The sequence below is a fragment of the Vidua macroura genome, chromosome 10, assembly GCF_024509145.1.
Source record: "Vidua macroura isolate BioBank_ID:100142 chromosome 10, ASM2450914v1, whole genome shotgun sequence".
In the NCBI taxonomy this organism is placed as follows: domain Eukaryota; kingdom Metazoa; phylum Chordata; class Aves; order Passeriformes; family Viduidae; genus Vidua; species Vidua macroura.
This window is the reverse complement of record NC_071580.1, coordinates 23,693,973-23,712,341: the sequence shown is the minus strand read 5'-3', so window position 1 is coordinate 23,712,341 and position 18,369 is coordinate 23,693,973. Positions and strand designations below refer to the sequence as shown.

The following is an 18,369-nucleotide window of genomic DNA, read 5'->3' as shown; positions in this document are numbered from 1 at the left end:
GGTGTGGGCTGGGATCCCCTCTAACATCAAAGGGGGTCCCTGTAGCCTTGGCAGGCTTACTACCCTAACCCCCAACAAAACACAAATTATGGATTGGAAAAGGGGAAGTCAATCAGCACGCCAAAAAAGATCTTATGGGGAATTCGGCCCAAATTGCGACTCGGAAATTTATGATTGGGGCAAAGGAAAGAGGGTCGCTGCATCCATCTTTTTACCGTGGTATGCGGCAGCAAAGGCCCTCGGTGAGATTTCTCACCTGGGGTGTTGGATGAGTAAGCAGGCCAATGCTACCTCTGCCGCCTTATCAGATCTCTTGGCGGAAGAAGAGACCACCAGGCATGCCACCTTACAAAATAGAGCGGCCATCGACTTTCTGCTGCTCGCCCATGGCCACAGTTGCGAGGACTTTGAGGGGATGTGCTGCTTCAATTTGTCATCAAAGAGCACATCCATCCAAGCCAGCATCCAGCGGATCCAGGCGTTGGTAAAGGACTTAAAGACTGAAACTGGGGCTGTGGACGCTGTGAACAAGATCTTTTCTCAATGGGGTGTTCCTGGGTGGGCCATTCCAATTGTTAAAGGTTTAGTTTGGGTTTTAATCATAATTTTCTTAATTTCTGTTGCCTTAACTATCTTTAAGAAATTGTTAACTAGGACAATGGGAAATGTTTTTTTAATAAACCAAAAAGGGGGAGTTGTGGGAGGGGTCCCCGCCCTCCCTTGGGAGGCAACTTCAATATAGCCAGAAGTTGTCAATCACATGCTGTTTCCCTCCCCAGTTGAGGCTGTCTGTCAAAGCTTAACACACTCCCCGGTTCTAGAAAGTTCTTCTGTTCTGTTAATCCCATTGGACCCTGTTAGAATGCCACTCCTCTCCTGTATCCCGATTGGTTCATTACATGTCACCCCATCCCGTCTCCTCCCCTCTACCCGTTACCCATTGGTTGGTTTGTGCCCTAGCCACTCCTATCCCTCTGCCCTTATATTCTCGGTCCCGCCCTTGCACGAGGCTCCCTGAGTCAGTTTTCCCTCCGAGAGTGTTGCTGCTCCTTGCCTTCTCCTCGTGCTCCTTGCCTTCTCCTCGTGCTCCTTCTCTCTCCTACAATAAACCTCTCGGATCCTGCTGCTCGGGAGACGTCTCGTCTTTATTTGGTGGAGCTTTCCGGGTTTCATCTACCCCTCCCTGCGGACCGGCCAGCCGAGGATCACTCTCCGGACTGGCTGGGAACCCAGGGAACCCCCGGAGGACCTAAATTTTATACAGTCATCCAGCTCTTCTGGCTTTATCTCTGCTTTGTGAGAAGAACAGTATTTCTTCCTGAGGATTAATTAATAATAGTACATGGTAGGTGCAAGTAAGCCATTGACTGGGGTTCTTTTGACCTCTTGGGCAATGTATTGATCTGAAATGACTTTGCCATTATGTGATCAAAAGGAAGAGAAGAACATAAGAATTGAACAAAAACTCTACAAAGTTACTGTAATGTGAGCAGAGCAAAACCTTACATCTGAAAACATCAAGGTGAGGTTTTATTCCAGTGAAGAGTGACTGTCTTGTCTTTTCAGGTCAGTCTAAGGTTTTAGAAGTTTTTGCCCAACGCGGTTACTTTAATTTTATAGCAGAGGGAATGCTATAGTGGAGAGGGAATGGAAATAGCTCTGTGGCATACAGTTCTGTGTCTTCTTGCAGATGTGATCTCATAGTCTGCGTTTACAGTGTATTTCCGTACGTGTATGCACACCATCAGCACTTCCATTCGAACAGAGTCGATGCAGATGCTGCTGCAGTTGCCTGGCATGGCTCACACCTCATTTGTGGACCAGCTTTCTGACTTGTGTGGCTGGCACTCACCTTCCACCATGTTCTTGCAACTGCTTATAAGATGCCTGAAACTGAAATGCTGGAAAAGTGGAGAGGTGTTCTCTCCCCATATTATGTCTGGGGATTGATATCCATAGCCTCAGGATAAATCCTGTTGACTTTCATGAGGAGAAGGCCCTAAGACATTTAGGCTTTGTCTTTCTGGTTCACATGTAGGAAAATAGATGGAAAAGCAAGTAAAATTGTGGTGTTCAAGTCCATCAATATGCAAACCGAAGTGCAGATCTATTAGTTCTGAAGTGTTGTATGTGAGAGTTAATTTGAATCCCTTTTTAGATTTCCCTGTCGCTGCAGACACGCTGCCTGCTGTGTGGAGCCATGGCTCCTCATGTCCCTGTTCCCATGGCTGATGTACCACACGTGCTTGGCTGGGGATGTGATCCATGGCAGGAAACATTGCTCTGGCCAGGGGAGATCTCGGGAACCTCCAATGCAACTCACACTAAATGCTTTCCCTTATTAAAGGAGGAAGTTGGGTGCCTTCTGTGATTTCTGTGGTATGGATAAGGGGACAGATAACTTCTCTGCTGTGTCTGGAGCCCTGTGGATCTGCTGCCATCCCAGCTAGAGGTGCTGGCTGTGTGAATGGCTGGTGGAGCCCAAGAGCCCAAAGCACCATTACCAGGTGGGTAATCCCCTCTGGGAATGGAGGGGTGTAGAAGCTCAAGCCTTAATCTCTGCCCCACAAGTGCTCCACAAGTGCTCGTGCTGTCCAGGGGATTCAGCTTCAGTGTACAGATGTGGCTTTCTTCCTGCATGAGCCTTTACAGGAAGGTCCAGCTCTCTTTTACTTAATATCATACGTTTATATATGTGTGGTCATACACAGCTGTGCATGTGGCACTATTGCATAGATAAACAGAATTTTCCTTGCTATCAGGATTATTCTTTATTGCTCTAGTGTATCATGAGTAAATAAGTTTAAATAGGGTAGGAAGCTTTTTAACCAATTGGTCAGTGGAAGTAACTATATGAAGTAAAAATAAGCTCAGGGTTGTAATAGAGAAAAGTGTAACTGTAACTCTTAGCTGCTGATTTGTCTGTAAAATATCTTACTTTCCAATGCTCAGTGTAGCATATTCCTCTATGTGCAATGCTACAGGATCAAATGGGTGCTTCTCTCAGCAGTTCAATTTCTCCATGGCAAAAGAGTGTCCTGATAAGAGGTGAATGATTATTTTAATTCCTTCTTTTCTGAGGATGGAGTTAAGTGTGTGCTGATCTAGTTGGAAAGGTTTAACTCTGTGTTAAAGCCTGGCAGTGCAGGGTGAGTGTGCTGATACACCAGAGTTTGACAGCGCTGGTCCTGTGGCTGGAAGAGGCACTGCCTGATGGACTGGGTGCTGGTTGGATTTGCCCATGGAATCCAGCATTTCTGTGAAGTGACAAGGTTTGTCCAGCTGAGAACTTCACTGTTGTAGTCAGTGTTGCTCCTCCTGCCTTTCCAATGGCTTTTCTTGCAGATCCTGGAATTACTGCCTTGCCTGCTGAGATTTTTGCAGCCAAAGCTGCATATGGCATGCAGTCCTAGGCAGCACACTGCAGCAGGAACCCATTTTATGAACTTGAGCTGGCTAGAAATTGTCTCTAAACTACTTCTCTAATCAATATTTATAAAGAGAGGAAGGCTCATCTAGAGAAGATGGAACAAATCATTCTTTTTGACAGCTACAGTAAGTAGAGCTGGATTCTGGCTTGAATCTAGATTATGAAAGAGTGAGTTTGAAAAATTTTGAATTTTCCCAGTCTGTTAGTGCTGCACATACAACTGGGTAGGGTTTCGGTAATTAATTATTCAGGTTGGTTTTCTCTGAGAAGGAAGGAGAACTTAGTTCACATGAACTGCTTGTTTATTATTTATAATCAAGGGCAAACAAATTGAAGTGCTCTAGTTAACAGATTGCGTGAGAGACCACATGAATTAGAATGTGGAAATATTTTCATGTAATGTTGATAAATATTTTCTTTAAATGAGAAAAAATTCCGTTTATTTCAGCTTTGTGTGGCATAAGAAGGTAACTCGATACACAATATTTTTTACCACCAGAAATGATCTTTGGGAAGATAAATGAATGTCACATTTTTTAAAGTGCTACTGTTTGCTATTTGTCCTACATCTGGTACTGCTGTCAGTGCTGAAATTAACTGGTTCTCATTATTTCATGAGATGAAACTTTTTTGACCTTGATTTGCAATACAAGAGCAGCAAGAGTGACCTGAGCTGGAGAGACATGTTTTTGACCTTTAGAGCCACATAACGACATTTGTGAGTGCAGCTTTGATAGCTGAGCTGAATAAATAACTATGAGAGACAGAAGCTTTCCCTGTGAGGAAAGGGCTGAAAGAAAGCCTGCTAAAAGACTGGATGAGTGTTGGGGATCACTCCAGCAGGAGAAGAGCCTGTGGGCCAGCACCACTGATCTCACCTCCCAGTCTATTTACAAGCAGCCCATATCATTTTTTGCTTTTTCATTTTCTGTACTCCTCAACAGTTTTAAGTGGTAATAAGGGTATGATTTACAAATCTTGGCTGTTATAATTACTCAGCAGAACAGGAGACTGAAATAACCCTTCAGAGTGCTTGTGGCTTTTGTGACAGAATTCAGTCATTAAGGCAGAATCAAGGTCTCTTGCTGGAAAGAAGCCAGTGGAAATTATTTCTGTAATTTTGATTAAAATTTTAAAACTTAATCTTCTAAATTCATTCTGTCAATTTTAAGAATATTCTTAAGAATGTGATTAAGAATTTTCTCTAAGGAGCTGAACACAGGATCTATCGGTGCTGTTAGTTTGGGTATATCTGACCTGTTATTTCCTCTCACACAACTGCATGTATTGAAGGGGCTATAACCAGGTGATGGCAAACAAATGATGAGTATTACTCTGCAAAATTTTATTTTAGAGGAGATAGAGTTAATTTTTGTGTATATGGCCAAGGTGTCCTGTAAATTTCGTTTCTGGTTTTGAGGTTCTTTAAGGAAGAAGCATAAATATTGTTGTGTAAATTGCAGGAGGGAAAATGAGCTTTTTGGAAGATTGCTGGATTAGTCCTTACAGCCACTGTCACCATGAAACTGCCATTCTAGGACAAAACTTTTAGTTCTGATACTTGTACAGCATCACTGATAGTTACACCACAACCCTTGTTCTATCCAGTATCTTTTGTTGTTTTTACTGGGTGATGCAGTAGGAAAAACTCAAACAGCTTGCTTGACTCAAGGGAAAAAGCACAACTATTAAGTGTCTTAATTTTACTAGGATGAATTGTATAAAATTGCATTCAGTCTGTAATTTAGATTAGTCTGTAATTTAGGTGTTTATGATCATTGGGGTGGGAGGGATGGTAGCAGGAGTGACTCTTCAGATCCTTGGCTGTGAGGTGGGGATTTATCAAGAGTTGGCTCTTCAGCCATGCCCTGGGTGCCCTTGGTTTCATGAATGGCTCCCTAGCCAAGCTGGGGAGGCCATCCCTAATCTTGGTACTGAGTATTCTTTTAGGAGAACGTACCTTTCACTAAGTTGTTGGAGTTAAACTTCAGTTAAGAGTTGTATTGCCAAGGACTTAGAAATGACAATGTAATGCTTCTGTACCTATGTTCTACTGAAAAACATTGGTGGAGGAGCATGACCATTCATTGTGAAAAGTGGCCTGAAGAGGAAGAGAGCCCAAAGAACTGAACAGTGCGAAGCAGCACTGGCACCAGAGACTATTCTTTTGAATTTGTTCAAGGCGTTTTGCTTTTAAATATGTTTAGATGGTGTTTGAATTTCAATTACAGTGTTTGGGTTTCAGTTACAGGTATTTGGGAATTGAAACTTGAATCTGAAGTGATCTGAGGAACTTGCTTTTGTTTCTCAAGTGTTTGATTTCAGGGTTAGTTGACACATGGTATGATTGATCTCATGAGGGAGCGGGGTTGTTGTAATAGTCTTCTGTAAGTCCTGGGCATTGTGTGATAAAACTGATTCTTTTAAAACCTAGAACAGGTAAGGGCCAGCTGAAAATGTGATGGCAATTGTGGAATATTGGATCTTCAGGGTGGCAGGTCTGTTGGGATAGACACTGGACTACAAGGAGAACTTGCCTAGATGAGGAAGAGACTGCTGGGTGACCCTGCCCTGATTTATTTACTGATCTAGAGAGGTACACAGCTGTGTTTTGATTTGGTCAGCTTAAGGTAGGCATGAGTGGGAGATGGGGTCAAAACTTGAAGTTAAGTTGAATTAGATTTTGTTACACCTGTATATACAGCATTGGAAAGGTTATGGACTTTCTGTTTCCCTTCCTAAAGCAGGAATGAGCCCTTCCCTCTGCTCAGAGCTGAAGCCACTTTGTGTTTCAGAAAGAACTGGTGTCATATCTTATAGTGGCAGGGATTGATGGGAGAGGAGGACAAAGAAGGCTGGAAATAAATCTTGTGTATACAAACCTTGCACTGAATACACTGGGAGTGTACAGCCACTGAAACTGTGACAAATCCTTTCTCACTTCTTGGTCTCTAGAAAAACACGTGGCTTAATTGTTTATTAATTCTGAATGCAAGAGCTGCATTTCTGAGGGCAAAAATGCTTCATTTAAAATAATCCACCAGTGTTCAGTTACGACCCTCATTTGCCCCCCAAATGAAAAGTTTTCTAAATTACTAATTAATATTTGTTTCTAATTTGATGGATTTTGAAACAAATAAGTCTAAACTGTCTTTTGAAAAGATTTTTTTTTGTGTTTGTGTTTTGCTTCAGTAAGCAACCTTAACTTCTAGGTGTTAATGCCTTTTGCATGATGAAAGATTTAACAGAGGTGAAAGATAAATGTTCACTACAAGTTCTATTCTTTATTATATGATGGCAAAAAAAAGTATTTTCATAAGGTTAGCTCTGCTTATGCAGTTTGGTTAATGTTGAGTGTGGGCTCATTAGGAATTCTTTTGAAATGTATCATAAAACTGCATATTAACTATGCTTATTTGCTATTCCTGCCAGGGTGCTGTGAAAAAGCATAATGGATTTATTATAATTCACCTTTACATATGTGCTAGTTGCTAGACACTGAAACCCCTGTTCACAAATGGCTCCCTGAGCTCTTTGTTAAAGGCCATTTTGCTGGTGTAAATTTCCAACTTTCATCATCATTTTAATACCTGAGGTGTCTCCCTGTCTTTGGGAAAATTACTGACAAGTTATGTCAGTAACTGGGAAATGTAGTGTATGAAAAACCCAGAAATAAAAAGAAATAATGAACATAGAAGGGGCCTTGCTGTCACACAGAGCTGTGCCCAGCTGTGCAGCCCTGGCTATGAGAGGATCAGTAATTTTAGGAACTTTTGGCTGCTCAGTTATAGCACAGACAGGTCCAGCTGAGGCCAAACAGTGAGAAATTCCTGGGGGACACCCAGCAGGGTGTGGGCTGGATCTCTTGGTGAGCAATTAAGGGATGAGGCCTTCCCCAGCAACAGTTCAGAGACAAACTGAAAAGGAACTCAGACCATTGAATGAAGACTGGTTTTTGAGGTTTAAATCTTTCCAAGAACATGATCAAAAAGAGCCTAAAACACTAAATTTGACATTACTGAGAGTTACTGTAAAGCAAAATTGCATCTCAGTATAACTTACAGACACAGTAATAGAGTCTGAAACATAAATCCAGTGTGACAATGTGTCCCTAAATCTGCTTTGGGAAGGGACAGTTCCCACTTTTTTCCCTAGTTTAAAAAGTCTTAATCAATTTTATTTTAATCGGCCCCAACGCAGGGCATCATGTTGGAATTGTTGAGTTGGGTTTGGATGTTTTCTGCAAGCAAGTAGTGGAATTCTGGAATTTGTTTTGATTGTCATAATAGCATTTGGGCTGACACTAACAGCTGACATTATGAAGTTGGTGTCTTCAAGGCTCGTTTCCCTTCTGAAATGACCATGACTGTGACAACTCTATACCATGAAAATAAAAAAAACAATAGAGGTAAATTGTGAAATGAAATCCTTGATTAAAGTGAATTCACTAATTGGTAGAACTTGTTATCAGTCATATATTTACCATATTTTGAACTTTCTGTTAAAGTTTTTATTAATAGCTATTTTGTTCTATTATGGAATGGTACATTCTGTTACTGTTTCTTTTTATGCTAGGGAAACATGAGACATTAACGAAAAGTGAATGTCTTGCACTTGAATTCTAATTTAGATATGGAAAGAGACCCAAATGCTTAGTGAGGTTAGAGAGATTAATAAAGGGAACACAGTCAGTTCACACTTTCAAATGGTGTTCTGGCATTTGCCAAATTAATTGTAATTACCTTCATAAAGAAAGCTTTTTCTGAAGTGCAGATTTGAATCTTTTTAAGAGCAATTGGAGACTCAGTTTGGCTGGATTTTATTTTGGTGCTGTTCAGTCAAGTTACGCTTTCTTCAAGAACAACATCCCTCAAGTTCATTAGGTGACCTGATAAAGAAGTTTTTTCTGGTGCTGCCTTGTATAATATGGATATTTTTTAATATCCCTTGAGACTGTAGTCAAGTAGAGTACACTCAGATAACTGATGGAGAGATCTGTAACCAGAATGAGCATTTGCTTTAGCAGCCAGCAGAATGAAAAAGGAGTCTGAGTGGGACATGTGCAATGACTAACAGAGGCTGGCAAAGCTGCAGTGGACAGGCATTTCTCTGCCTGTGATATGGTCTGATCACGTAATTAGTAGGTTTTTATTGCTCTGCCAACCACTGCGATCCAGTTATGCTGCAGCAATCAGACCTGTTCTAATTTCTTAAGACCCACAGCTGTAGAGGAAGCCCCTCATTCATTTGGTTGCTGCAGAAGTGAACACAGGACAGGTTCCTTTCAGAATTCCTGTGTGAGCTCTGTGTGCACAGTGCAGCTCCTGTTGTATCTGGAGAGAAACATTCTCCTAGAGCACCTATTGGAATAGATTCCAAGGATACAGATACAAACTCTACCTTTTTTATTCCTGTTTTGTTTTGTTTTGGGGGTTTTTTGTCCCCTCCCCCCCCCCTCCCCCCCCAGTTCTTGTTTTTTGATTGGTGATGAAATACCAACACCAGAGTTGTGAGTTCCTCCTCATAGGGAAGATCCCTGTAGTGATGCTGCTTGATGGCTTGCAAATTTTTCTACACTTTCATATAGGTTATGTATATGTTATATATATTCTGTCATATAGTTATGTAAATTTTTTTTCTCCCCATTTTCTCTCTTCTCTGTGACTGTGGGCATTGAAATGTAGTAGCTTGCTGTAGAAATGATTACAGGTGTCCACAAGAGTTTGATTTCTTTTGTGATTATTCATTTCTGAATGTTGATGTGAAATATGAAATATCCATTCTTTCAGTTGTAAAAAACTCCAAACTCTATGTGTTTCCCATTTTCATGTGATAATTTGTCCTCTAAAAAATTCCTCAAATTCGGTTTTTTAAGAGCTGGAATTTACATCAGTCAATTTGGAGATCCCCATCACAGTTTCTTCTGCAGCTTTCCCTGAGCTGTGCACGGGATCTGTGATCAGCACAGGCCAGAGGTAATTCCTGGTGCACAACACTAGTGAACTCAGGGGACAAGAAATGCATCACTACATGCTACTACACCCTTTGCCACCTATCAGTTTGTCTGGTAGCAGAAGTATTATGAACCCTGCTGGACTGTCACAGAAGAATCAGGAGCAAATTTTTCCTAGAGGCTATTTACTTTCAGACAAAATCATTAAATAGTGTTTAGTTAATACTAGCACAAGAGGTCATCAACATTTTATAATTGTTTTCAAACACCAATAACCAGTGGTGAACAAAGCTGTGTTAGGTATGGGCTTCACTTCTCTTTGTTTACTCTGTTGTAGAATTAGAAGAAAACATAAATGAAGTGCATTATTTCAGAATCAGTAATACTGTGGACTAGGCATGAAAAATGAATAGTATCTGGCTGCCAGGTGTTTGGATGGAGGACTGGAGCATGAGATGCAGGAACAAACAACAGGAATTCATTGTGTGTGCTCTGTGTGTGTCTATGGTTCTAGAAAGTGTTTTAGATGAAATCTGAAATTAGAGTTTTGACAAATTAGGCTAATTATGAGACTTGCAGTCCATTTTCACAGCTGCAAGCTTGTCATGTGCAAATTCAGGTCAGATTGTTGAATTCCTTCTGTTTTGGGAGATACCCTTTCTGGCTTAGTCCATAAGTGGTTCTGAAAAGCTTTTTGTTCTCCTGGAAAAGAGGATATTTTGTAATGAAATCTTAGATGGGACAGAATTTTAGTAGTAGATGAGAGGATCCTCTACACTAAAAAAATTTGGTACTCGGTGCTTTTTTTCTTTCCTTGAATATCATTGAAGTTGGAAACAGGTCCTTTGATGAAGCAGTCAGGTTTAAAGCGGGGATAAAACATGAATGATGTGGACAGGTGACACAAAAAATGAAGAACTCTCATTTATGAGGACAGAAAAGTAAAAGTGCAGTTTTGTAAATTGTTGTGTACAAGAGCAACAATTTGTGTGTTATCTGTAATGTCACATTTCATTGCATTGTGGAATTCATAAGAAAAGGCTATTTTGGAAAAATTATAAAGTATATTTGCAGAGTTGTAAAATTACTAAAGAGGGGTGCACAGACTGATGAAATTCTCAGAGCATGTTCAGTGTTCCTGAGCAGTCTTGTATACACAAAACACAGCAATTAACACTTGACAGATTTCTTAAAGCGAAAAATCTGGGGGCATGTATTAAGGAAAAATTACTTTGCACATTCCCTAACCCTATTTAAATAATGGGACGTACTTGCTAATTAATGGTATTTTGAACTGTGAACATGAGTAGGTTTGGAAAAATCCCAACCTTGTGTAATGTATTATTAGATTTGCATAGTGATTCTAATGAATGGTTAATTAACAGTGGAGATTAAGTCATCCTATCATGAGGCATCCTCCTTACTGTTGAAATATATCAAGTAATAAAGATTATATGTAATAGACACTTTTAGCCCTCTTAGAGCATGAATCTGTTGGTAAGCCAAGGTGGTTCTGAGGAGCTGGAACAGAACATCCTGTGAGCAGCAGGTGCTGCTCTGGTCCAGGACCTTTTCACCTGTTGTGTTTGAATACAGGGCACTGACTGCACCTGAACAACAGGAATCTGACCCCAAACAAGCAGAAATAACAAACCCTTCTCTTTCCTTAGTCAGATTTGGACAGATCTTCATTCAGTACTGTTGCAGTTTCTGTATCAGGGAGGTAAGACTCATATCTTGTTATTCATTGTCTCCAGGAGGGGAAATCTTGCATTCTTTGGGATTTCCTCAGGTGACCAACAGTGGCAGAAATTGAATTGCAGTCGTTAAATAAAAAAAGGCTTTATATTCTATGTCCTTAGAGAGCTTAGTCATTGAGCTGGCTTTGGTTGAAACAACACAATTAGATTGCTCTTGGCTTGTCCTTGCAAATTTATCACTGTCTTTACTGCATTTGCAATATTCTGCTACTAAAGTCCCTGAACATACACATGAAAAGAAGCTTTTCACAAAGAATGAGAAATGTTAGCTTGGATTTTCAGAGAAAATATGCCAGCAAAGCCTTTTTTCCCCTTAATGTGCTCTAAGTTAGTCTTATTTCTGCCTAATTAGCTTTATTAATATTAAAGACTACAAGCTGGTGTTCCCTTAATTCAGGGATCTTAACTTTAATACTTATCTGGGGATGCAGAGAAAATGTACATTATAACGTTCTGTCAATGCAAAACAAAAGACCTGAAGTCCTGTATTTATCTCAGTCTTAGTAAGGCTTAAGAAAACAAGTTACCCAAGTTGTAAACCAGCTGAGAAATAAACATCTTGAAACTGTTTTAGGGAAAGGGAAATGAACAGGTGACAGGGAAAAATGACTTCAGGTAGGTTTATCTTGTTTTTCTTTTGGCTCTTTGACATTTCTTGTGAGCAGAACATGTGCTGGACAAGTGAGCTCCCTTCCCAGGCTGGTGAGAGGTGAGGAAGAGCTGCTGTGGGCTGGGGAGATGCTGTTTCCTTGAGCAGCAGCAGTGGGGTTTTGGAGATGCTGTTTCCTTGAGCAGCAGCATGGGGTTTGGAGATGCTGTTTCCTGCAGCAGCAGCAGTGGGGTTTGGAGATGCTGTTTCCTTTAGCAGCAGCATGGGGTTTGGAGATGCTGTTTCCTGCAGCAGCAGCAGTGGGGTTTGGAGATGCTGTTTCCTGCAGCAGCAGCAGTGGGGTTTGGAGATGCTGTTTCCTTGAGCAGCAGCAGTGGGGTTTGGAGATGCTGTTTCCTGCAGCAGCCTCTGGCTCTGTGCCCCTGCCCTGTGCTGCCCTGGGGCTCGGTGCTCTGTGCTGTCCCTTTTGTTGCTGCAGCTCCTGCAGGATGTGGGCAGTGTCTGTGAGCTCTGGGACAGCTCCAAACCCAGCAGGGTAACTGCCCAAGCAAGGACCTGAACCCTACATCCAGCTTTGCAGCCGAGGTGAGCCCTCAGTGCTTGCACTGTGTGTAGAGGCTGGAAGCTGTTTTGGGTGTTTCATGGCCAGGACTGTGACGTGCTGAGAGTCTCTCCTTTGCTGCTGGCCTTATGCCTGGATCCATTCCCTGTGTGAGGCTCCTGGGACGCTGCAGGGCAGCTCGGGCAGCGCTGGGTGCCTGCTGTGGAGCTGCTCCACCAAGCTGCAGGTGCCTGTTCTGAAGTGAGGCTGGGAATTTCCAGCTGAGCTGCAATCCTTGCAGTGACAGCAGCTGCAGACAAACGCTGAGCTCTCCCCTGCCTCTGCTGGGTACACACTACTTGCAGTTATTATTCAAGGGCATGTTTTCATACCTCGTTTCTGCAAGGTCTGTCTGAATAACTAAGACACAGCATATGGGCAATTTATATTGCAGAATACCTTCCAAGGTACTACATAGCAATTACTTTTTAAAAAATCTCTTCTTAAATCAGAAAAATAAAAAGTGATGCAAAGTATTATGTAGATGGTTCATAAAGGACATAAAGCTATTGAGTATTGCATAAATATTTTGGAAGATTAATGTTTCATTTACAGTTCTCAACTAAAACTTATTTTATTCCCTGGATGAAGAAAGAGAGGGCTGCACATCTTTGATGCAGCTTGGACAAAAAAAAATCTGGATAAGAAAAGCAAGGTCATTGAAAACCCTTTTTTTGAATTTAGAATAGCTGATGGCTTGTGTTTTGCACAAATTGTCTGTCACATTAGGACAAGAGGAAATGGCTTCAGGTTGAGCCAGGGGAGGTTTAGACTGGCTGTTAGGGACAATTCCCTCACTGAAAGGGAGGCTGTGTCCAGCCCTGGCACAGCTGCCCAGGGCAGTGATGAGTCCCCAGCCCTGGAGGGATTTAAAAGCCACGTGCATGTGGCATTTGGGGACGTGGGGTGGGGGTGTTGGCAGAGCTGGGGCAGCAGCTGGACTCAATGGTCTTTTTTCCAACTGCGCCAGTTGTCCGAACCTTGCTGTCTTCTCACTCACAGAAGGAAATAGTTACTCCCTTTGAGAGTACTCCTGCATTTTCCAGTCTGCTGCTGTTTCTCCTGTTCCTTGTCTCTCTCTCAACATCTGTGGCATTGCCACTGACCTGAGGCACCCAAATTGAATAGTAAAGAGTGAATAGAGAAATCTTATATTTTGTTTTTTTCCTACAGCTTCAATGGGGAAGATATAAATGGATAGGTGTGTTGATCATTTACTTGAATTTCTTCTCACTAATCCCCTTAATGTTATTATTTTATTTTATTGTTATTACAGTTTTATTTATAAAGTTGTTTCATTCTGTCATAGGCACCACTCTGTCAACTGCCAATGTCTTCAAGGTCATGCCAGGTATTTCTGGTATCTTTTTCCTGGCTTACACTGTGCATCTCCCAACCTTTTCACAGCCACTCTTCTAAGAGGCATTATTTATTTTCTTTTTTTTTTTCTATAATTTGCAATACATAACATATGAAATTGAAATGCCAAGCTTTGAAAAAAACTTAAGTACTGGAGAAAGGTGGACTAGAATTTGAGGTTTTAGCAAATAACCACTTTCCTGAGTATGCCAGGTTTCACTGAACTTGAATGCCCACTCAGGTTGCTGTTGTTTTGTTCTGAAATAGTGTTTAGTTTTTTTTTTTTTTTTTTGTCCGTTGCTTTAAACTTGTTTCTGCAATGAAGTCTCACAAACAGATCTGTGCAACTGTATTTGCCTCTATTCGAACTTTTAACCATAGGGAAGTGTATGCTTCTTGTGTATACTTCTTGTTTTTTACAACTCCTGAGAGTTGTGCCTGCTGTCTGGGTCATAGCTGGATTAATCACTTCCTGTCTTCATCCCCAAACAAGTGAGTTATTTGTTAATGCAAACCACAGAAGCTGAATGAGATCTGAACCACCCAAGGACCAGACCTTGGGTGTCTTGTGAATGGTGAGAGGAAACATCATTTTAGCTGTAACTACAGAAAATCTCTCCAACCCAGGGTAGTCCATAGGCAGTATGTACAGCCTTCTTCCACTAAAGAAGAATTGATGCATTTTTTTCCTTATGTGGAAGTGATTTTATCCATTTGAGATGCTTATGTCCAGGTCAGTATTACTTGTTTTGTGCAAATATTCTCTTTTACTCTATGAAACTTTTTCTGTTGCTAAGCTTGATGGATAATCCCTTAGCATCGTTTTAGGCTGTTTTCTCCTTCAGAAAGTAAACCAACATAATTTCATGTATCAGTTATTCCAGATGAAATGTCAGTTGTTCTCTTGATTATTGACTGAACATTTGCCAGTCTTTTTGCTGTGTTTTAGTAAGGATAGTGATTAGAATGGAGAAGCAGCCATGTCTCAGCTGGCTTTCAAACTCCCATGAATAAAGCTTCAAAAACACCTTGGTGGGTCTGTGGTTGAAGTGGTTTTTTCCAGACACACAGCCAGGGCAAAGCTGTCCCCTGTGCCTCTGCTGCAGGGATTGCACATCTTTTCTGATGTGTCAATAGCTGCAGCTTCTGGAGGGCACAGGTGGAGCTGGGTGGGTTTTAAAGAGTGGAGAGAATTCAATAAGAACATTGGGAAAGGTGATGTGCCTTTGCTTACCCCCAGCCAGGTCTAGGATTTTCAGAGTTTAGTTATTGCTTTTCCACTGCTCAGATCAGTGGTTGTTACCTCCAGTGGAAATAAAGTTGGGGTGATGTTTGGCTCTCCTGAAATAGTCCTGTGCTCCTTGGGAATGCCTGGGATGCTGACTGGGAAGGAATCACAGTGCTCTGAGGGCTGGGCAGAATTTTTTCCTGGACTGCATGAGAGCTTTATGCTAATTCTGTGTTCTGGAGCATGATTGCATCTCCCAGGACAAACTGATTTCCATTTTTCTCTTTTGTCCTTTCTCATAGCGTTTGTGTTTTAGGTATTTTAAGTGATCCAGCTGCAAAATTACAAGATTTTAACTTCTGCTTTCTGTTGAAATTGTTCAAGCTTTCCTTTGGGTGACTTTCTTTAACTGGCTTGCCCATGCATTGTCTTCTCAAGATAGATTCTTTTAATTTTTCTGTCTCTTGCCTTTTCTTTTTAAATCAGAAAATTGCACTGGGTGTATGATCTCTCTTGCCATCTGTGTGTAAACAAAGCACTTAATTTTTAATGTTAGCTTTATTAAATTGGAAGTAGTTAAGGTTCTTATCCTAGGGTTTGGATAGGGTTTTGGTTTTTTTTTTTTCCCCAGAAGTGTTATTCCAGGAATTCCAGAATACATTTTAATGAACAAATGGTCTGTCAATAGAGATTTTTGGTAGCCAAAGTGAGAGCAGAGTGAAGTGTGGCAGTGTTTGCTCTCAGCACTGGCTCTGTGAGCAGGCTGCTCAGAGGATGATGAGATCAGAGGAGCCCCTTGGGTGGGGATTTTCCCTCAACCACTGCATGTCCTGAGCACTGTTTCAGTCAAATCTGAGAAGCTTTCATGCCAAATTTGAATTCTCACTCATTTATCTGATCTAGAGGAGGCTTTAAAATAACTTAATCTGTTTTGTTTCTGAGCATGAACAAGAGGCATTTTGCTTACTGTGTTTTCATTGTAAAACAAAAGTGCCTTTTTAAATGTGAAGTTTTGTGTGGATGGGATGAGGAGGGGCAAGTACCCAATATGGATTTCTTTTTTTTTTCTTTGTTATACTTGAAGAAAAAAAGAATGCTAGAAACAAGCCCTAACCCACATAATTTAATGCTTTTTGCAAAGAATAATAGAATTCTATGTTCCTAATTGCATTGAAGTCTTGAATTTACACTTTTACCACTTGACTGTAAATGCATTACCTCCTTTGGTATGCATATTATCCTTGTATTTTATTTAAAATTTTATTAACCAAGGGCTCTACAGTTGTTACAGTGTGAGGAGCATTTCCTACGTGGTGCTCTGTATTAAGAACCTGTTTTTAATATCAGTGTTAGTTCTGAACATAAAGCAGTGTTTCTTCTGTGACATAATTGGTCTTTTTTATTAATGTTTGCCTCTGTGGCCTCCTGACTTTCTGGTGTGTTACTGAATTTCCAGGCTTACCTTCAGTCATTATTCATCTTTAAAAGAATGGATTAAAAAAAAGGGTCTAGTGATTTCCAAGCCAGCCCTTCTGTATCAGTTGCCTTGCCCTAAACACTCCCTGACCTGGTCTGCTCCCAGCCATCATGGGTGCCCTTAAACAGCGAGAAAAACATCCTGAATGAGTCTCTTAAAGGCTAATTAATCTATTAAGTTTTTCAGCTAGACTGTGCTCTCTAGGCAATTTCAGTCTTTCTTAAATTATTCTAAGATTTCTGTCGTTTCATCTCCTGCACTTGACAAATATTTTTATATTTCCATTCTTATTTAACAATCTGATGGTTCTTTGTGAAGTTCTTAGGGGCTTCCTTACATTATCTCCATTCCTATTTCCCTGTGTCATGGGCTGTAGAACTTACATCTTGCTTTTGTTTTAGCTGCTTGAGTCTTACCTGTACACTTAGGATAAAAAGTTGAGCACTCATTTGCATTTTCCTGCTCTTTGGTTTTCTTCTGTGCCCGCTCTTTCTTCTTTTTCAGCTCTATCCCACTATTGTACTCTGAGGCTTGGAGCAGATAGCAGTTTTTGAAGCCTTTTGAAAGTTTTCACATTAATTTTGGAGAAAGAAAGGGTACAATTTGCTCTTCAAGTGTTTAAATGCCTTTCTGCTCACTCTAAGGAGCTGAGGTGAATTCCTCTGAATGGGCCTTAGGATCTGCCCGAAGCACTCCCGTTCCATGGGGACAGTTGTTATGAGGATTGTTGGATTTTTGCAGCTTCCCTCTCAGGCATTAAACTTGTCCAGGCAGTTTAAAGCAGTTCACCATGGTCAGGAAGATTCAGCATCAATTCCTCTGCCCTTAAATTCAGTTTGAGTTCTCAGCTGCCCTGCTATATCTAACAGATATACTCCAAAATACATCTTTTTTCTTTACTTGGGGATATTGGGCCTCTCTGTCCTAGCTGCCTGGGAAAAAGGTCCTATTTTCTTAGTTAAAGAAGGCATCTCCATAAGAAAAACTCATGTCTCTCTCTCTCTCTTCCCCTCTCAGAGAGGGGGCGAGGAAATAAAACTTGAGAGCATCTTCTCCATTCAGACACCATCATTAGTATAAAACCACTGTGGGTTAAAGAATGGTGCCTCTTTGGAGACCTATTTTAAAATTGATTTCTTGAGCCTGCATGGATTCCAAAATAAAGTTTCTTCATGTGGAAATAAAAAGGCATCAATATGTATTTTTCCTTAAAATATCATTATGAAATCCATCATAACTTTTAGTGCTCAGAAATCCTACCTTTAATTGCATTTGTGAAAACCTAACAGAGTAAACAAAAATTTAATTTACTTGTGCAATAGGAACATGATTAATGTGTATTATGATGGTACCTGGGGCAGAACAAAACCTAATTTTTTTTTGCCCTCAAATTAAATTGATTTCAATCAAGAGGATCTGAAAAATACAAATAAACTGTTGCATCACCAAAAGGAGAAAGCTGTGATGGATTCTGTTGGATAAAATGATGTGATGTCAAGTCATTTTTGAGACTGTAGCTATACTTCCAGCGTTGCTGGATAAGGAATTTGTACATCATGGCTGACAGCTACTGATTTCTGTTAATTTTTAGCAAAAGAACATTGTCTGAATTGCCTGGTTTTGTATATGTTCCTTCGTATAAATAAGTAGGTGCAGTTCTTTCAAAAACTTTGGTAATTTGGGGATATGAAAACATCAAAAGGCCTTTAATGAAGTATTTTCTTTACAGATGGACAAATTTTCCTTCTCTTTTGCTAGAAGCTAACAAGATTGAGTAAGCAATGTGTTTAATTGTTTTGTACAACTATAAAAAGCATATTCTTATATTTTCAAATACCTTTTCATAAGGTATTTACAGAAATTAGATTTGAAATTATAAAAGGATTTATTAGCCCAGACTAGGATTTGGGAAGCAGTAATGCTCTTTAAAGATTAAGGTTTGGGATTTTTT

General features: G+C 40.6%; 1 protein-coding gene across 2 annotated transcripts in view; it reads left to right on the top strand.

The window, feature by feature from the left end:
- The window catches only part of CLSTN2 (calsyntenin 2), a 322,525-nt gene that overhangs the window by 27,952 nt on the left and 276,204 nt on the right, over nt 1–18,369 (top strand). Inside the window, exon 1 of one of the 2 annotated variants that reach the window (XM_053985976.1) lies at nt 13,665–13,705. The exons of the other annotated variant lie outside the window; for it this stretch is intronic. Within the exon in view, the coding sequence (XP_053841951.1) occupies nt 13,699–13,705 (7 nt within the window). The 5' untranslated portion in view covers nt 13,665–13,698. Of the gene's footprint in view, nt 1–13,664; nt 13,706–18,369 lie in introns of those variants that run through there. 2 annotated transcript variants of the gene reach the window in all.